At 37.3% G+C, this 21,031-nt stretch overlaps 4 protein-coding genes across 7 annotated transcripts; 2 read left to right on the top strand and 2 right to left on the bottom strand.

The window, feature by feature from the left end:
* Positions 1-357: 357 nt before the first annotated feature.
* Positions 358-3,149, top strand: LOC103937576 (CASP-like protein 1E2). The gene is made up of 2 exons (XM_009347524.3): positions 358-968; positions 2,652-3,149. Exons 1-2 carry the CDS (start codon positions 721-723, stop codon positions 2,989-2,991), a joined length of 588 nt encoding a protein of 195 aa, XP_009345799.2. The 5' UTR covers positions 358-720; the 3' UTR covers positions 2,992-3,149.
* A 2,520-nt stretch (positions 3,150-5,669) lies between these two features.
* On the bottom strand, positions 5,670-9,403 carry LOC103937574. 4 transcript variants are annotated; one of them, XM_048571428.1, is made up of 11 exons: positions 9,034-9,403; positions 8,543-8,590; positions 8,293-8,447; positions 8,112-8,205; positions 7,950-8,020; positions 7,755-7,861; positions 7,460-7,581; positions 7,193-7,281; positions 6,688-6,747; positions 6,221-6,325; positions 5,670-6,099 (listed from the first exon to the last, which is right to left on the bottom strand). In XM_048571428.1, exons 1-11 carry the CDS (start codon positions 9,203-9,205, stop codon positions 5,980-5,982), a joined length of 1,143 nt encoding a protein of 380 aa, XP_048427385.1. In that variant the 5' UTR covers positions 9,206-9,403; the 3' UTR covers positions 5,670-5,979. The 4 variants fall into 4 exon arrangements, with proteins under 4 accessions (XP_048427385.1, XP_009345797.2, XP_009345798.2 ...); XM_009347522.3 differs by having other exon boundaries at positions 8,543-8,641; positions 9,034-9,402; XM_009347523.3 differs by having other exon boundaries at positions 8,531-8,590; positions 9,034-9,402.
* A 467-nt stretch (positions 9,404-9,870) lies between these two features.
* Positions 9,871-13,350, bottom strand: LOC103943621 (E3 ubiquitin-protein ligase MIEL1-like). The gene is made up of 12 exons (XM_009353945.3): positions 13,044-13,350; positions 12,835-12,922; positions 12,662-12,718; positions 12,441-12,473; positions 12,246-12,323; positions 11,992-12,035; positions 11,845-11,885; positions 10,986-11,068; positions 10,798-10,889; positions 10,643-10,712; positions 10,470-10,511; positions 9,871-10,318 (listed from the first exon to the last, which is right to left on the bottom strand). The coding sequence occupies exons 1-12, from the start codon at positions 13,091-13,093 to the stop codon at positions 10,193-10,195; spliced, it is 804 nt and encodes a 267-aa protein (XP_009352220.2). The 5' UTR covers positions 13,094-13,350; the 3' UTR covers positions 9,871-10,192.
* A 5,870-nt stretch (positions 13,351-19,220) lies between these two features.
* Positions 19,221-20,935, top strand: LOC103943710. Its single transcript, XM_009354051.3, has 2 exons — positions 19,221-20,373; positions 20,637-20,935. The coding sequence occupies exons 1-2, from the start codon at positions 19,776-19,778 to the stop codon at positions 20,774-20,776; spliced, it is 738 nt and encodes a 245-aa protein (XP_009352326.2). The 5' UTR covers positions 19,221-19,775; the 3' UTR covers positions 20,777-20,935.
* Positions 20,936-21,031: the final 96 nt, after the last annotated feature.

The raw sequence follows: 21,031 nt of genomic DNA, 5'->3' as shown, positions 1-21,031 counted from the left end.
GGAAAAAAAAGCTGCTTGATAAACATGGCGCCGGGATATCTGATCACATACATATTGGAAAAATATGCGTAGCAATATAGCTCGAGCATGCACACGTAGACGTGTGTGTGTGTGCACAGACACTAGTTGTCATTTGCATTCATTCACATGGACCCCCGCTCCCCTCTTTTTATTCACTCCTCTCTCCTCCCTAACCACCTCAAACAGACCCAACCCTACTTAATTTTCCCACCGCAAGCTTTCCTTTCATACAGTGGCCAATATTTATTACTTAGATAGTTGGAGCATTAGTTTTTAAATTTTAAAACTTTGATTTCTGGACTAAAAATTTATGACTATTGATTGTTGAATTTGTCAAAATATGAAGTAATAATCTTTGGGGTAATTTCGAGCATTACTAGAACTTCTGTCTCTTATTTTCTCCTTAAAACCATATAATTTTAACAAAATTTCGAAGCTTGTTACTCAAAATGATCATTTCTCACATTATGACGAGTTCAGAAATCAATACCCCTAAATTTTTAATTCAGAAACCAAAACTTCATTAAACCAAAATTTGAAGACGAATATCGAATTTTCTCTTTACTATTCTCTCTCCCCTCCTCTCTTTCTATATAAAGGCTATTTTCTTATTTCTCTATCCCATCTCTCTCATCTCTTTCTTGAGTTTCTGAGTCTCTGGAAGACCTCTGAGTTGGGTTTGTATTTTGGAATTTTGATATGGAGAGCCAGTACATTGGGAGCACTAGTGGGATGGAACAGCAGAAGGAAGTGAAGATAGCAAACCAAAGAGGAGGTGTGACACGTGAGTCGATTCTGAGGATTTTGGCCTTGGTGCTAACTCTTACGGCTTCTATTGTCCTTGGAGTCGGTAAGCAAACCGAAATTGTATCGATAAAGCTCATCCCAACCTTGCCTCCTATTGATGTTCCTGCTACGGCTAAGTGGCATTACTTATCTGCTTTTGTGTAAGCGCTCTCTCTCTCTCTCTCTCTCTCTCTCGACAAGTTTTAATAGTAAATTAAACTTAAAAACACACCTACAACTCTTAAGTTTTATACAAAATTACTTCAAAAGCTTAATTGAAGAAAAAATAAATAAATTATTGTCGTCAAATTTTCATGCTCTAATCGATCCCTATTGGAGTTTGCAAGGTTTCCTCTATAAGTGTAATGTTATGGGAAACTTACATGTGAATGTCCACATAAATAAATACATTACCAAGCAATCTATGGATTTTGTGGATAACATATGTGCGTCATAGTCATTGAGTTCAATATAATGGGTAGTAAAATCCTTTGATGCATCACTTGTATTCTTTGATCAACCTTCAAGTTATGTTAGACATTTATGTTGCCAAACTGTTAATCGGGTAGACCTTAATTAGGTGAAGTTTTGTTTAAATAGGTGGTCCAAAGTAAGAGCTTATGTTATGTTAGACAATCTTGTATGTTATGTGCAAACTAAGGTAAAATCTTCTTTGTATATGTAATTAGCAGTATACGTTATGTTTGGTAATGTAACATATTGTGTTGTCAAATTAAAAATTCCATCTTTAACTATGTGAAATTTCATTTATTTATGTGATCCAAATTAACAGCATCAAACATAATGTACGAGATATCTATCAACGTAGAGCAAGAGAGCAATACCATACATTATTCAATTTGATATGGTTACTTTTCCACATGGTGTTACTAATGTAGTGAACACATGCATTTATTTATATATTTATTTTTTGTAAAACAAGAGCTCAATCCATACAAATTGAGGCTTATTCGGAAATCATAAACGGAGTGATGCTAGATCTACCGTTTATTTTGTGTGATTTCTCCAATGGGGTAAACTCACCAAAACAAGTGAATTTCATCTCTATTAGAGAAATGGTACAAATAGATGGTGAGAATATAATTTTTGTCATAAACGAGGTATTTTCTCAGATCAAACAGAACACGAGTCATAGATGAAGATTGATATAGTGGAAGATAATCTTTGCTTCAAAGTTATACCTAACTCATATGGCTCACTTACTCAGTCCATTGCCATGCCTTATCTCAATAAAATTCCCCGCTACATTTCTCCTGAATTTGAGTACATATAATTCTCTATGCAAATCAAACAACTTACATGACACGATTATATCGTCATGTGACGTCTCTTGCTAATAAAATGAGGTTATAACAAACACTCATATTTATCTTTTTTTCAATGTCACCGTAGCAATGTACATGTGTTATATAAGTTTTTCACCTATGCAAAACGCTAGTAAAACTACAATATGATAATAATCTTTTTCACATGTACATGGAGGTATCGAGTCACGAGAAGACTTTACAAGTCCCCCCTAAGTACGGAATCCTCCCTGGTCCCTTGTCATTAGTACTATTGTCACTATCAATTTATTGTGACAGGAAAATTAAGTTGAAGAAAAAGTCTAATCACTTAATTAATAACCTCAACCACTTTCGCTCGCAAATATTCAATCAGCTAGCTAGCATGGTTCTGGATACCTCAGTCTAGACTAGTATACTTGTATCCTTAATTACCTACGCGTGTTATTTCTTGACTAAATTTTTTTTTTTATAATTATTTTGCTAATTCTGCAGTAATTGTTTAAGCAACTAATTTTACCAAGATTGAATATGTGCTAGGTACCTTGTGGTAGCAGATGCCATAGCATGCACATATGCAGCATTTTCCCTAGTCCTTTCTTTTGCGAATCGGGGCACGAAGAATAAGTTAGGGCTGGTGATCATCGTGCTCGATCTGTCAATGGTGGCGTTGCTCTTTTCCGCCATTGGATCTGCCGGGGCAATTGGCCTAATGGGGTATCAAGGGAATACACATGTGCAGTGGAACAAGGTCTGCAACGTTTTCGGAAAATTCTGCCACCAAGTCGCAGCCTCCACCGCTCTGTCCTTCCTTGGATCTTTGGCATTCTTCTTCCTAGTTGTGCTTGCTGTTCTAGGCCATAGCAGGAGGTCTATGTAGAATAATCGTCTGCTCGGAACCCTCTAATTTACAATGCCTGTAGAAGTAGAACGTAATTTTTATTGTTCATGTTGTCAAGTACGTACTAGCTAGTTTGGGGTGTGTGTGCACGCATAATAATGTAATTCGATTCCATCTTTACTACTCCATATAATTTATATCCTGTCCAAATGATCTTTGCCAATATTTCTGAAAGTACTATTGCTAAGAGTTGTTTTCCATAGATTTCTGATATTTAGAACAAAAGAGGAAATAGCAAGGAAACAAAAAGGTCATACAAGGCTCTATACAAATTATCCACTTTTTTTTTTAACATTTCATTAATTGAATTTTATTTGTTGATTAGTTCTGTAAAAACCCCGCTTTTTTTAAATACGCGAAAAGCCCTTTTAGAGTTTAATTAGATTAACCCCGAATAAGTTTGACTTCCTTCCATTCTAACCAAAAAATCAAACGAGTATGCGACACTTAATTTGAAGACTAATTTCAATTTGAAACACTAATTGGAGTAGGTTAATTGAAGTATTTAGTTGAAGTATGAGAACTTATTTATGGCAAGTTGAGAAATGAAGGAGATGGGTTGCCTGCTCAAACCGAGAGCACCTGCTTGTTCCCAACAAAGTGGGACAAGACTGATCAGGACAACCGAAATCCAAGTTACCGACATCTGCAAGGTTCCTCTCAGTCTCTTTAAATGCAGACTTGTCATGTGAAAAAAGTTCCCCTTGTTGATCCATCCGGAAGCAAACACATTGACAACAGCTGATGCGAGTCCGGAAGCGCACACGTCAACAACTTCACATTGAACAAACATACGAAAAAGGAATAAGATGCAAAGAGCCCTTACCGCTCAAAGAACACTTTTCAATAATAATATTTCAAAAGTCACCTCGTTTGGCAGCTTGAACTGTACTGACTATTTCAATATGAAGGTACTTACTTTCTTGTGTCCATCGAAGGCATGTACTTGGGTACGTGGAGTGCCTATAGAGAAAGTCACTATGTACTCTCCTTTTTCGGGCAACAATTTAGAAAACGTCTCCTGATTCCAGTCTGAGGATAGAAAGGCGGTGATGAGGGAGTGCATGCAATTAAGGCACAAGAAAGAACAATAGGCAGCTGCTTGTAAACTCTCCTTTTTCATGTAAGATGTACGCTACATCCATTCGCCCACGCATGTGAGAAATATTTCCAAATTTATGCATTTACAGTTAGATCTCATACACAAGGGCTAATGACTGGAACTATCGAAATTGTAGCAATCAGTACTCCAATGTGTAAACATGGGAAAGTATACTCTCCTCTCCCTCGTCAGGAAGAAGAGTTCGTAAGTTAGATTCACGCACATTGAGTTCAGACCAAAGAAAAGAAGAGAATCTCTTTAAATTGGAAAACGGGGAGATGGTCTTCACGTTTCTAAGATGTTCTAATAGCATGTTTAAATTTGGAAAATATTACTAAGAAATTTCGAACTATCCTCTTGCTCAAAAGATCTAGTTAGTACTGATTTGGTACTGATGTGCTTTTGAAAAAAGTGGGTATCAAAAAAAGCTATGAGCTTTTTTGTGTTTGGTAAACTTTCAACTTTAGCTTTTTTTTCACAGTTTTAGGTGAAAAAAAAACCAAAAAATAGAAGCAACAAAAGCTAGCTTTGAAAAATCAGTTTTTTTTGCTTCCACTGCTTCTGCACAAACCTAACTTGCAAAAGGCGCTGAGTCCTTTAATGAAACTTTCAAATACCCAAAATGGCCTTAAACAATTAAATAAAGTACACATAATACCAACTGGAAGACATCGTCGATTTCAATTGGGAGATTGTCCTCGTTGACTCCGCCACAACGTCATTCTCCCAGCTTCAACAATCACCGTTATTGACCTTGGATTCCATACCCTACGACATCGTTTATATCCCTGTCCTTTCGCTCATCTCTTGTTCGTCCTCTCTCACTCCCACGCTGACAAAATTACGTCGAGAAACACTACCATCTTTTCCAGCGATAACCAAACTCAGATTCAGATTCGGTTTTGGCATTGCTGACTTGCCCTGCTTTCCCATATTGCACTGCTTACAGGAGACTAATCTTCGTATTTTTGCAAATTAAGAAAGCCTAGATTGCTCAGACGGAGAAAATGATGAAGAAAAATGTAGTGAGACAGGTGAGAGAGATTGAGGAACAACCCATCAAAGACGGCATAATCACGGCGTTGGTGCCTTCAGAATCTATAGAGATGAAAATAAAAAAGAAGACGGCGCAAAAAAAATAAAAACTGAGAAAATTAGGGTAGTGGGGGAAACTTCTAGAGAGATTTTTTTGGTTTTTGGAAAAGTTTAGTCGATGCAGATGGAGAAAAGAAAGGAAGAAGACTCTAAAGAGAGTATTAATAAATAAAATTATTATTCTTTATTTTTTGTCAAATATAAATAAAATTATTCTCATTTTACATTTAATATCATACTCATTTTTGTCATTTGACATAGTTATAGCAGCTTTATATAAAAGTTTACCAAACACCCTTACACTTGAAAATAAAAATAAAAACAAAAAACAAAAAACAAAAAAAAAAAAAAAAAAAATTTAATAAACACTCAACTGCTTTATTTTACAGCTATTTATTCTCACAGCACAACAGAAACAATTTTTTTAAAAAGCACAGCAATACCAAACTAGCCCAAGTGCTAGAGAGAGTATGAAATTAAACTAACATTCGGAAAATATCCCTCCATATCACAACAACCAAAACCACGTTTCAACATGAACACGTTAGAAATGATACAAAAGCACTAGTATAATCAAATCCAATCAAATGACCTGCATAACAAAATTTGTTATAATCTAACGCACCATTGAGAAAGCTGGGAGTGCCTTTGTAAAGAGGGCGGGTTATTGGAATGCTCATCAACCATGGCAGAAAAACATGGTTCTCTCTCTTTTACAGGATACGAACGGCATGTGCAGCTTCAGATTTTCAGTCTCTACCCTCCGAAGTTCAATAAAGAATACCTTCTTTGCTGGTTAGGTCATCAATGTTTACGCTCACTTGTAAGCCCGTGTTTGATAGGGAACTAACCATTGTAGGGATATCAGAGATCAAAGATGTAGCTAATGCCTGGACATGGGAACAACCACGTAAACTTGAGTTCTCAAACGGACAATTGAACAACCATAGCTGCATAGGTATTTAATTTTCTTTTTTTTTTTTTTCAAAAACAACTGCATAAATGGTATACCCTTCTGTCCTCTTCCTTCTGGCGCCTAATAACCTCTAAGGGCCACTCATTAACTAACTTTTCAAGCCCAACCACGATACTGGACTTCTTTGTATCAGGTAAAATCTGGCATGGAGAAATCCCAATGGCCTCAGCAAATAGGAAAACATAATATTAGATCATTGGAAACATGTTTGACCCAAATTTGTGTCCCCTGTAGCTAACAATGGAACTCAAACTTCATGAAAAACCAGTGTAGGAACTATTCCCTCTTTGTATGTCAAATATATATCAGTGGGTGGACAGATATATAAAAGTTCAATTCGATTCAACCTATGCTTTTCAAATCAACAGAGGGAATTTGTAGTATTGTGTAAATATGTTACAGTTCCCCAAAAGGCTCAGATTTAAATTAGGCATCAAAACCTCGAAAGTTCTTTTTTGTCCCTATGATAAGTATAAAGTATGAGTATGTTAAGGAACCAAACCTGATTTAGAACTTGAATGATGGAAGCAGCTTCCTCGGGCTTACATTCTAACAGAAAACCCTGCAATGAATTGAAAATAAAAATTAAAAAGCATAGGGTAGTTGGTTGAAACTTGAAACTAATTACTCAAACGACTCAACCCAGACAAAGCTCTAACTGGAGATGCTGAGCCAAAGCTCTACCTTAAGTTCTCTTTATTTTATTTTATTTTATTTTCTTATTAAGAAAAGAGGGGTTTCGAACTTAAGGCTTCTTCCAACCTTGGAAAAGAAATACCAATTGGACCAAGAGCTAGTTGATTCTAGTTTCTTAGAATCCATTTAACCAGTACAAGACTGAATCAAATGGCTAGAACCAGGTTTGAGTGGTTCTCTTCCATATATGGTTGTAGAATCCTCCATCTTCAGTCCATTGCTTAACTGGACCCATCTATAAGTCGTTTTAACAAATAGGTATCGAACTTTTGCGTTGGGGTGTGTGTGTATGTAAGGTTCAAATTCAATACCTTAGCACATGAAAGTCCACTTGCAACAGTATGCTGCTTCATCAATTCAGATCTTAGTTTCTCTGCTTTCCACAATGATTCAACATCTCCTGCAAATGAGAAACTAGAAATTCTTTAAATAATAAATTAAATACCAGGAAATGGGAGAATATTCATGTGAAGTAAAAGAAAGCATAACCTAAAGTACTGGCATGGCTGAGGATAACAATAGAAAAAGAACATTATTTGGTGTAATACAATATCAGAGAACTGTGATTTTGTGGAGACCTATTTTAGCAGCAAATTCCAACCATAGATCAAAAGCAGTTTGACGTAGCTTTACTCCAGCTTTGACAAACCTTTTTGAGTACTTAGACATCAACTGCCAATTATCAGTATTGTAACAAATGCTGCAAACGGTCAACCCAAAACAGATTTAGGATCTTATTAAGAACAATTAAAAAACTAAAAACAAAACCCTACAAAAAGCTATGACCTTTTGTAATGATTATCTTATTTCACAGCAATTGTTTGTAAAGAAGAAGAGCATTACTGAGGCAATCCTAGTTTATAACCTAGATACCTGAAAACAATATCTGCTGTACCAGGTTGCAATGGTAGGCCATTCCTCTTCAAAAGTTTCATTACTTCCACCATAAGTTTAGAATCATTGCGTTCTTTAGCATACAACTGCATCCAATTTACAGCTAGAAATTATTGCATACAAAGATGAAGTACAAGAGAAACCCAAACAGTCAAAGCGCAATTTCATTGGTACCAGTAAATGGTGTGCAGATCCAATGCTAGGAGCCAATCCATACACGTTATGTTTCCACAAGGCCTTCTTTCCTGTAATGTAAGATACATGCATGGGTTTCCCAAAAGTGTAGACCTAGCAATAACTCTAACTTGAGGCCTAAGAATCAGATTAATAGCATACCATAGTCAAGAGCTCCCACACGAACACACGCCTTAGTAACCTCTCGGCAGAGATTGCAATTAAAATCGGAATGGATGCGAAGATTTGACAGTCTCTGCAATCAGAACCAAATCATACAACCATCAACAGAAACAAATTACACTTCACTCAGAAGATGCGAGCTAAAAATTTAGGAACTAACAAATCTTCGAAGGTTCTGCAAGATGTCAAATAGAAGCTTAATATCTCCTTCCTTTTTGCAATTTTCAATCAATGACCATAACCAAGCATTAGGGGGCATCGATCGTTTAATATTAACAGACTGCAACATCTTATCAGACAGCTCCTTCACAGCCTCTGCACCCAACGAGCAAAGCAAATATCACCAAATGAACTTAAATAACAATCTTAACCAACTCCTGCCAAAGCAAAACTACAACCTGTGGAACCACCTTGGATGGTACTCGCTTGAGAAGAAAACGGCGCTCTCAACATCATCACTGCACAAGTTGAATGTTGTTCCATCAGCAAAAGATGACCGTGAGTACTGCCTACATAATTCAGCATCTCAAGTTATCGATTTCATCACGTAGAATTAGTTTGTTTGTTTGTTTAGTTCACTAAGAAAAATGACCCAACAAAAGACTATTATTTCATAACTTGAGCTTTTCTGTTCTTTTCATTCCTCAGATTTCTTAGCAACCAAACAGAATATAAACTATTGAAACAAAATCCAAATACAAGAAATTAACAAAAATGGTCAACAAAAAATAAATTTTACTCCTTTTAAAGCTCAGATTTCCTCAGTTCCACAAAAAAGGTTCATCTTTGATTTTCCAGATATTTTCTCGGCTAACAGAAGATAATGCACTAAAATTTCAATGAAAAACATAAAAGAATTGAATTTTCAAGTGAGAATTAGATGAGCAAATGCTGAGATTACCGAAGAACAAGGCCGTTTGGGAAGAGCCGGCGCCGAGGTTCCGCCATTGGAGAGAAGAGAGTGGAGCTTCGACGACTCGGGCATCGGGAGAGAGAAATTGGTCGGTGGGTTTGATACAAATGGGAGATTTGAAAGCTCTGGAGAGCCTGCGAGTGTTGGAGATCACTTGCATGGCTTTGGAGGACCGAGTCGAGGCCGAGTTGGAGCTCTGATTGAACTCGGTGAGTTTTTATAGAGAGAGAGAGAGAGAGAGAGAGAGAGAGAGAGAGAGAGAGCGACGCGCTAAAGCCCAGATGCTGAACGATCAGGGTTTAGAGGGAAGAGGGCGGAAGAGAGAGGAGCATGTATTTGTGCAACGGCTGTGCATATAGTTGTTTCTGTGGAGCTTCGCATGTTGCTACTTGCTATATACGTATGGGAGACGGGAACATCCGATAAAATTGAAACAATTCAAAGAATGCACGTATAGAGACTTATTATTAGTATTAAATGAACTTATTTCATGTAAATCATTCTTTTTTCATAAGAGAGATTAATAGCATAATAAACTGTAATGTGTAATGTAATGTATCGTCGTGTTTTCTTAGACTCATGATTCAAAAAAATTGTAATCACCCATTGTTCGGTTGTAATGTAACGATACTTGGCAATTTAACTTTTGTTATTAAACTCTCTCCTCCGTTGTTGAATTAAAGATCGAACGATGAACTATCTCAATTTTCTTAAACAATAGGATCTAAAATAACGGGACACACACAATGTGAGAGAGAAAACGACTCCATATCAGCCTTGACCTGCCACTTGCAAACCAACACAAAGTAAGGCAATGTGAAGAGATGAAAGCAAGATGGGCATGGTTATTATCATGTGGCAAACCTTTCATTAGTCCATAAACCATTCCCTTGAATTACAGTACATATAATGTTTACATCAACCCAATACTCACCAGTCACCACACCTGGGTTTCAACTTTTAACCATATAAATCGGAAGAAGAAGAAGAATGGCCTGGAAAGAGTTCAATGGGCGCGTTTCAACATTACAATCATTTGAATCACAAAGCAATGGTACAGAATAAATTGGAGGATAACAATCAAGTTCCCATTTACGTTGTTCATTAATCATACAAGCTTTCACTGCGACTACCAGACTCGATGATATCATTGAGGAAGAACTGGTGGGGCAATTGTGCGTGTGTTGTATGAGTTGCAGTGGTTGCATTTCTGCCCAATAATGTGGAAGTAGACTTCGGTAGTGTCGTTGCAGTCATTGCACAGGATCCATACCTGTGAATTAACATTGCTTCTTAGACTTGTACTGGTAAATAGTTCCGAATTCGTGAGGCATAATGTTACATGGGAATGGATATTCAGGAGTTTACACCAGAGAGGCCTTTTTTTTTCATAAACAGGCCTGAACATGGACAAAAGTACGCACCTTCTTATACCGGTAATCCTCAGGCATAACAGTTGCTTCTATCTGGCAGTGTGCAAATGTCAACTAATTAGTATGAACTCTTCATTTTCATCACATAACCGAGATAACTAAAGAACCAACACAAAATGTGAATTAACTGCAACACACTTTGCACTTTAACTTGAGAAGCCTACCTCCTCATCTATTCTCTTCCAGGTTTTGGACATGTCAATCACCGACTTGGAGCATATCGGACAACAATATCTGAATCGTTTAACCAGATTGAGTTAGGAATCAAGTAATCATCTTTTGCATTGAAAACTAACGAAATTAAAGTCATGCCGCTTACTTGTCACGCTTCATCATTTCATTATAACATTCGCAGTGCATTGTGTGCCCGCATTTCATTACAGTAGTGTCTTTCAGTGAGTCAAAAAGGAACTACAGAACACAATATGTTTGAATATTTACTGTTAGTTCGGGCACGGCAAGGGTTTCCTATTATTGTATAACTACAACGGACATTTCAACACAAACCTCGTAACAAATAGGGCAGTGATGCTGCATTGAGTTCTCCACACACAAGTGATTATCACGTAAGCCATTTGAATAGCAAGAACCTGAAAGAATATAAAGCATCATTATGTTCTGAACTCTTACCAGAACATTAATGTTACAAAGTAAAAACTTTTTCCCCATCCATCACAGTTTCCAAAACTCAAAAGCAAAATTCCCATTGAACTGGAAAAGATTTTTCGCGAAGCAAGATGAATAGCTGATTTTTAAGCACAAAAAACTCACCCTAATAGAAAGGAGAAACTTCCCATAGAAAATAAAATCTAATACGGTATGGTAGTTATAATATATCAACAAATTAAAACAAAGCAATCACTTAATTTGTAGTTCACAGAAGATAATGGGAAGTGCACACATATCACAATTTTAGGAACAGCCAGGACCCATCCTTAATGCAAGAAAACAGCTCACATTCGATGAATAGACGACCTAAATTTTTTCTCTAGCACTCAATCTATGCATAAGATGCTATAAATGAGAGCACAGTTCAAACCAAATGCGGGGTACAAGTACGAGGTAAAGTGCAGGGCAACAAAGTGCATTCAGTTCCACAATTTAATTCCTAAAAATGAGAATCTGTCATAGAATCAGAACGATGTTTAATCAAAGATTGGTGGTATCTAAACCCAACATTGGATTTCCAAAACTTAAATTAGCACCAGACCTCGATCGCAATGGACAGATCTCAGTAAACCAAAAGGTGAAACTAAAAAGTACAGATTTCATTGATCCAAAGAATAACTGATAGCAAGAAGTTCATTAAAGAAGGGAAGTTTCCAATTTCAGAAACAAAATTGCCATAATGGTTGTAAGCACATACCACATTTCTTGCAGTGATAAAATTTGTCACGACCCCCGATTCTGTTTTAGGTATGAAAAGTCAGATGCAGAAATTCCATTGCCACGAAATTATATGACAAAAATCAGCCATATAGAAGAAGGAAATAAACTCTGACATTGTACTAACCTGCAGATCCCACAATCATTACAATGAAATTGTTCTTTCGTGGTCTGCAACACATAAAAGGAAAGCTTACTTCAATGAGGAGGAAACCAACAACATTATATACAGATCACAAACCAACTATCGAATCTGAATCTAGTTATTTTCGAGATAAAGTTTGATAAATCAATGAAGCCAAAATAACAGACTTTTAACTAAGTATTTGCTCTTCAAAAATCCAGGTACGATAATTAAATTTGAGATTGAAGTTAGCTTACATCATCATCATAGAATTTGCAAATGTCACAGAAATATTCCCCCATACTGACGCCGCAGTTTGTACAAACTCGTGCAACCTAAAACCGACATAGATGATTAGATATTCAAGAAGATCAGAACCAAGACAACATTTTTCTTTGTTCCATCATTTAATTTTGATTAGAACCAACATAGTAAGAAGTAAGAACACAAACCGGCTGCTCTGTGTCACAAACCGAACAAACAACCTGAAACAGCAACACAAGTAAACACAATGAGAATACTTAGGAAAGTAAAGACAGAAATTATAAATGAATAACGTCACATACAAAGCTCGAATCTCCCCCCTTGTAAATTAGAGTAGTTTAGAACATCACTTTGTCAAACCAAAAAAAACATAAATTACAAACAGAGAGTATGATATAATGTCACGTACTTGTTTCACATCGTAGCGAACGAGCTCATGCCGATCAAAGGGGTTGCTCAACATGCTCTGAGAAAATAAAACAAACCCAGATGAATTAACAGGTAGATATATATTACAGACCAATCACCAATGTCACGATTTGAAATTTGACATGCTTTTTCACAGTTAAACGTGACCAATACCGTGGCTTCGTTGTGACAATGGCGACAAGGATAGATCTCGTTGCAGCACGGAGCTCGAATCTGGCATCTTCTTCTGTAATGCTTGCATCTGCAGAAAGAAAAACAAGAACAAAAACCCAGAAACAATCAGCCATAAAAACGAAAACCCAATTCATATTTCTCGCAGAAATTCGAGGAAGAAGAAGGGGAAGGGCGGAATGGCAAATTACCCATAACCCATCTTCCCAAAATCGAGACGTTCATTGGCTGAGCCTTCCATGAGAGTTGGAAGAGGAGGAATCGCAGAGGGGAAGGCTTAAAGAATGAATGAAAGTTTCCCGATTTGGGAAGGATGGGTTGGCTCTGTTTGTCCTCAATTTGAAAAGAGCCCGAGCCATCACGTAAAGTAAAGGGGTCCCCTTTCCATTAAAATAGTCAATATTTTCTGGTTTTTGAAGGATTAAGCTGTAAAATAATGGAAAATAATAGAGTTTTGCGGGAAAAGATTTAATATTGTTTTTGGCAACGGCCATGTTTGCATTTGCGGCTACCCACTTGGACAGACAGATATGAGAGGGAGAGAGAGAGGATAAGGTGGGGTTGGCAGTTGCTGGTGGCCGTTGATAGGGAAAAGGACAGGCGCCGTGAGATTGGCGAATCGGATTGCAGAGAATGAGAGGCAGCAGGCTTACCAAAACAAGAGCAATCCTGTCCTCCCCCTAGTCCTCTCCTGCGGGCATTTTAACAAACACCTGCCAGGCATCATTATATCACCCCCAGTCTCCCTGTTTCCCCTTTTTCTAAATCTTTGATTCATTTACTAAATGTTTGACTATACTCAATATCTATTACTTCTGTGCATGTCACACGCCAAAACACAATAAATAAAATTTACAAAAGACGTCATAGCTTGGAGAGTTTGATAACAGAAAAGGATCCCTTTCATTCTTTCACAATTGCCTTGATATAGACGCAAGAAATAAGTTATCATTTTATGTAGCTTTCCTCCCCATGCTTGTTTGTCTCCCACGCTACTTTGAGTCAATATATTTATTTCTTATCCGATTCGTAGGACTTTGTTATATTGTATTATCAAATTGTCAATCTAGCATCATACGTTAAAACAATAATTCACGTTCACCAAAAAAACTAAAAACTTTAGGTTGCGTTCTGTTGGCAGCAAAAGAGACTTGGAAATGAGAAGTTAAATCATTTTCAATGTTTGGTAAGTCCAGGCTTATAAAAACTGTAATTAATGATGAGAAAATGGAGAGGAAAAACGAACCCTCGACCACGATAGGTTTTTTCTTTTCGCCTTATCTCAACGTATGTTCATTATTTTAAATATATATATATATATGAGGTGGAGATGACATGACATCACATTCACGTGCATCTTGAGATTTATGGGAAATCGAAACTGCTTATTTCTTGTACATTACCGAGTTCTTGTTGCCCTACTTCTTGTATTTTGCCCATGTATTTAATCTTGTTTAATGATGATATACAGGGGTCTGTGCAATGGATGTTAGCGAAACCTGAGATGCATGCAACATTCAAGCTGGATTTCTGGCATTACGGTCCCCAAAAGATTGCAGCTCCTTTTCAAATGTGCGGCAGGGGAGAGATTTTTTCGATCCGGGATACAAATCGGATACCTTACATGTTATAATATAAGCAAAGAGAGCATATATTTTTCGTGTTCCTTCATTTGTATTATGATAAATAGTATATTGTTTTATGTTTTAACTTCACTGAAAAATCTCTCGTAAGGAAGGACAGTGAAAAGTGGGAAAATTTGTAGTATGTACATGTGTACAACATACACTGAGACTTGTAGTCTTTGAGGTTTCATCTATTAGATCGTAGGCAGAAAATCTAACCAGTTGTATGTCATTACAGTCTGCGATCACGGTCTGCATCTCTCTTCAGTTCAAATGCGTGGAAGATGGGAGTGGGGAGTGGGGATTGGGGGTACTTATGGCAGTCTCACTTCAAATGTGTATTTACATACAAATATCAAGTAATATCATGATTCGTACTGTTTATTTTTAAGGTTCTCATTTATAGATTATTTTTGCTAAAGTTCACTTGAATTGGAAAGGATTTAGCCTTTTAGTTGTTGTTGTGAATATTCATGGTTTATCAATGATATTGTGTTTGTCTATTTATCAAGATACAATCAAATACCTAAACGTCTTCTGATTCTAATGAAATTGTGCAGGGATGGTCTTTCAGTTATACCCATTAAAATGATCAATTTAGGTTATGACAAAATATTTAGGTTATGACAAAATTTAGGGATGATATTGTGTTTGTCTATTTAACATTTGAGTTCTTCCTTTACATAAAACAATGGTCAGAGCATCTTCAAGAGTTTAAATTTTTGCTAAATTAGCTAGTGAACAGCGTTGAAAAACTATTATAGTTAGTGAGTTTAACTTTACATATTCAACAACAATCTCTATTTTAATAAATTTAATATTTTATGAATTTTCCAAGAGAGTGAGAAAGAGTTGAATGGTGGAGTTTTAATATTTAGCAAATGTTAAAGGGTGGTGTTATCCACATATCCCATTTACCTTTCGCACACTTCTTCTTAATTTTCAGGCGTCAGATCAAATGAATTGAGAATGATTAAACCTCATAAATTAACAAAAGGTGTGTGAAAGGTAGAAACACCATATTAATCAAATTCCAACTAGAATTAAAGGACAAATTTAATGTGTCTAACATTGTTCTATATATTTTTAATTTTTTATCACCATTTCTCATGGACAACGTGTGACAGCCGGTTCCGAATTATTCGTACTGTAGGTGTGAAATGATGATTTTACCCTTGGTAGTTATTTGTCATTTTGGGGTGATTGTTTTGTGGTTTTGTTGGTTGCATCTGGACCACACACTCACCACATCCATATCATCTTCTTCTCCCGTGTCTCTCTCTGTCTCGAACACACACTCTCTCTCTCATTCTCACTTGTACGGACGGGGTTCAAAACCCTTGCAAACGTTGCAGATCGAAGTGGAAAATGGTACCTTCGTGTTCGTGAGGGTCATACAAGTTCAACCATACCAAATTCAGGTAAGGAATCCTTCGATTTCAAGTCGAACCAGGAATCTCCGATTTGGTCACTATTCATGCACACGTGAATTATTGACTTTCAGGAAATTTGAAGCTTATAGGAAGCTTAGTGAGGTCCTTAGGAAGCTCAGGGTGGTTCGTTGAGTGGAATTGGACGTCGGGATCGTGAGTTGTAAGTTTGGCCGATTTTTCTTGAATTTTTCCGGCAAGATCCTGTGATCTTTGAGGTTTCAAACAGGTATAACGTTGTTCTTCTCATCTCCAACTTTCCAATGGTGCAAATTTCATAGAAATTGGTGAAGAAACGAGTGAGAACGAAGGATTTGAAAATTTTCCAGGTTTCCGGCGACCGGCGTTTCGCCGGAGAAGAAAGCGGTATATTTCGTCAGTTTTGGATTGACGCCGTCAGTCAGATTTAACGGAATCCGTTAGGGTTTAACAAAATATTCCTGACGGCGTTAACTGACACCGTCAGTGTGACTGGCACGTGACCGCGCGTAAAGTTGTGCCCTCGGCGGCACGTGGCGGCCCGTGGGGTCTTGGAAAATTATTTTTAAAATATGGGGATGTTCGTGAGCTTGAGTAGGTCACGTTGGTATATCTAAACATCCCATTTGAGCATTGTATGAGAAGTTATTACCTAGTTTTGGTTATGTGCTTTAAATTGACGTTTTTATAGTTGTTTCGCATATAGGTGAGACCTATCCTGAGGACGAGCGCAGTCACTCGAGGCAAAGGGGTTACGACCCTTCTACATATCAATGAGTGGGCTTTTGGTTTTCCGTATATACCTATATACTTGTGGTTTTTCCCAGAAAATGAAATTGAATGTTTATATGTTTTAAATGTCATGCATAGCGTTTGCCGATTTATTTATGCATTAGTAGTTGCATATATGTATGTTTAGTCTTGCGGACGCACATGTAAGTGCCAGGTAAGTTTATGGCTTATGATTGTGAATTAGTGGTTATGTGAGATACATAGAGAGATCATAACCTGCACCCCGCGTGTTAGTGTTCTCGCCCAGAGTAGGGCACAGTCCTTCACGTGATGTTCACCTCCCACAACACACGCTCATCTTAGATCCAAGTTAAGTGCACAATCCTGTCGTACAGACCACTATGGGTGGTTCCGACTCGTAGGTGACCCGCGATTATTCGTCCAGTCTTCAAGTGATCGTAGCACTTGAGCGTATTTATTTACACCCAGTCCTGTCGTATAGACCACTTTAGGTGGTTCCGACTCGTGTGCAGGTATAGTTAATTAGTTGGAGATTTGAGCTTTAAATTCAGCCGTACAGGTCACATTAGGTGACTCCGGCTAACATGTTACTTGCATTGATTGACATTACCTGGGTTACTTACATTTTATGTGGAGGCATTCGACATGGCATATTTATGGACATGTTTTCGATATATGTGTATATTCTATTTTCTGGGAAACTACACAGGTTTTACGGCGAGGGGTTAGAACTTTTGATAATGAAATGATTTTGAAAAACTTTGTTTTTGCCCACTCACATTTTCTGTTTTGCGCCCCTCCAGGTTCTAGTTAGAAGCGCTTTGGTGGCTCACGAGGACTTGACGGTGGTTCTGACAGAACATCACAAATGTAGGATCACCTTTGGATGTTGTGTAATTAGTATTCGTTCTTCTGGACTGCACTTAAGCTCTTTGTGCTTTGATTATGTTTATCACGCTTGGTATCGTATTAGTGTGTTACCTTAACTAGTTTTTTTTTAGTAGTTTGGTTTTTATTTATTCGTACTTTTATTATTATCTTTTGCTTCCGCACTATGCACATGGCTACGTCACCCTCACATAACGAACAGCACGCCTTGATTTTAATCGGGATGTGTCACAACGTCATCGTCTTCCCAACAACAGTTACCAATATAATTACTAATTAGGGTAGTTGTTGACTTGTTGCTCACTATTTTTTTCTCTTATAGTGCTTGCAGTTGCATTGAGTGTGTGCTGTCATCTTAATTCATCGACAATAAGCAATTTTCGACTAATGTTATTGGAGAATTTCCGCACAATACCTTAAACACCACATCAAATAACTAACTATACCCATCTAATAATAAGGACATGTTGTCAATTTATAAGATGGTGATTATAATAATTGTATTACATAAAACACAATATTAATCCACCTAATATAAGATGTGGTATTGATGTGTTGTTTGTCCCACATTGACCGTTTCATTTTCTCTTCATCACCTAGTTGTTATATAAAGAGGGCTTTGGGGAATTGAGAAGACACACCAAGATAAAAAAATTTCTTAACTCTATAGAGAGGGGGAAAATCTCTTCACTCTTTTTCTCTCTTAATTCTTGTATGAGGTAAACAATAATGGATGAGAATTAGATGAGCTAATTGAGATGATGCCAACACTCTCTAGGTGATTGAGAGATGCAGGATTTCCATAGTAATTGTATTATATAAAACACAATATTAATCCACCCAATATTAATCCACCCAATACAAGGTGTGTTATTCACATGTGTTTTTTGTTCTATCAATCGTTTCATGTTCTCTTGAGAGATGTAGGATTTCTATAATAATTGCATTATATAAAACACAATATTAATTTACCTAATATAAGGTGTGTTATTCACATATGTTTTTTGATCTACATCAATCGTTTCATTTTCTCTTGGTGTGTCTTCTCCCTTCCCCAAAGGAGAGGAGAAATGAAACGGTCAATGTGGGACAAAGAACACGTATTAATAACACACCCTATATTGGATGGATTAAGAGTGCTTTATATAATGCAAATATTATATAAATCTTACATCTCACTTTCATCCACATAGAGTATTGGCATCATCTCAATTAGCTCATCTAATTCTCATATGTTACCATGGGAATTAAGAGAGAAAAAGATTACTAGAAGAGTGGAGAGAAAAGAGAAAAGAGAATTGTCTCCCTTAGTGTTTCTTCTCTCTTCCCCAAAGCCCTCTTCATTTAGTGGCTAGGAGGGCAAGAGAATAAAGCAGTCAATGTGGGACAAAGAACACATATCAATACCACACCCTATGTTGGATGGATTAATATTGTGTTTGGTCCTTGTGCATTGGCACAAGGTACATAGGCAATCTAGTTAGGGTAGATACAACTAAATCCTTCTCTGGAGATGTCTTTATTTGTGCTTCGAGCAACAGTTCATAAAAATGAGACAACGATCCACAATTCTTCATTCCGCTAGGTATGTCCTCTATCGAATTCCCTTATATTATTTGCATATATTTCCAACAAAAACAGTATAAATGATACATGCTATTTGGTGCAACGTAGGTGTTTCCCAAGTAGGTCAAACTAAACCACTCCAAACTAATTGTAGTTTGTCTCACTTTAATCCAAGTTTACTCTCTTTTTTCTTGATACAAAAATATTCTAATCTTTTAGAGAGTTGAGATAAGTCACACAATGAACCAACACAATAATTATATGTAAAACTCATCAGTAAAATGTTTCCTTATAATCACTAACCTATAGTTAGCCTGGCTGCCATTTTACATATATATCTAAAAATACATCAAGCCACATTGTTGTGTTAATGATGATGAGCTGCCAAGATATAAACCCATCTCCACCTTCAAAACACAACGAATAAAACGGTTGTATATATAAGCTACGTACACATATCACATATGCACGCCACCAAATTACACCCGTTCAAACCACAGCTCCAACACAAACAAATAACAAAAAAAAAAAAAAAACAGCTTCCATTTCTTCCATTTGTCACATCTCTCTCTGCCTCATATTATTAAAGGGAGCTCGAGACATTAATTATTCTGTCTCGGTCTCTCTTGATTACCCTGATCTTTACATCTCCGAGACCTAACAACACACAAAATATAGAAAAATGGGTTGCGGGGAATCAAAGCTGGCGGTTGCCACCACCAACACCATCCTCCGCCGCAAGAAATCGAGTGTTGCCGATCCTTCCAAGAAGAGCAAAGACATAGAAACCGTCCTTGAAAACAATGACAGCGCCGCAAACTCATCGGTGCAACACCAACAACAACATGACCAACAAGAAGAACAAGTCAAGGAGGACAATGCGATCGCCAATAATGTTGGTGGTGGTGGCGAGGCGTCTGCGGTGGCCGATGATGTGAATGTGAATGTGAAGGACATAAAGGTAAATAACAAGGGCGGAGAAGATGGTGGTAAGGAAGTATTGGAAAAAGGTGACAAAGAAGAGCACGACGAGGCCGCGGGGAGATTGATTTCGCATGGTTCTCCGAATCGTTTCTTTTCGTCGAGGAAATTGGATGAGGAAGGAATTGACGCGATTATTTCTGAGGGACGGTCTGGGACGTCGGACTATTATACTCCACGCCATGGAAGTAAGGGAAACTTGCACTTCAAGGTAGATGATGATATTGCAGAGGACGATAACGAATTACATCTGCCAGCTGCAGAAACAAAAACTCCAGCGGTGGAGACACAAAATAAGGGTTTGTAAACCTCAATGTTGCTTTATTTCAACATTTTTAAAAAGCTATACATATTTGCATGCATACATGATCACGTCGAGTAGGTCTTATTTCTGAAAGGAAGCATTCTCTTGCCGAACTGTGAATCTGACCTATTGATTGTGTCCAATTTCGCTACAAACGTATCAAGCAAACGCATAGTTTGACAATATAAACATACGTTTGGAAACGTGTATATTGCCATCTAACGAAATGTCTGCTAACTTAATTCGGTTATTGTGTAGGTACAGAAGAGCCTGTAAAGAAACCGGAGGAGAATTCGGTGAAGGAAACAGAAGTGGCAGTTACAACCACTGTTGAAGCCGAAGTGGCTGAAGCCGCTGAACCTGAAGTTTCAATCCCTGCTGAAGAAGTGAAGAATTAATCTGAATCTACAAATAATTGAGTGCAGGAACAATATGTGGGTGATTCCCCAGCCAAGGATGAGAAGACAAGCTAAGTGCGAAGGGCAGTTAAATTAGGAAAGCTAAAGCTTCTCACTCAGCTTTTGTGTTTGTAATTGATCAATCACCTAGTTTTTATTGGTTTTCTGCTGTCCTCCAAAGCATATAACATGTAACTTGAACAGAGAATATGTAGTAGTACTGTCTGTTGTATTCTTGGAATTACTTTATGTTTC

This window comes from the organism of the source record quoted next, unplaced genomic scaffold, assembly GCF_019419815.1.
Source record: "Pyrus x bretschneideri cultivar Hongxiangsu unplaced genomic scaffold, Pyrus_bretschneideri_v1 Contig6, whole genome shotgun sequence".
Taxonomy (NCBI): Eukaryota; Viridiplantae; Streptophyta; class Magnoliopsida; order Rosales; family Rosaceae; genus Pyrus; species Pyrus x bretschneideri.
This window is presented reverse-complemented; position numbering and strand designations above follow the sequence as displayed.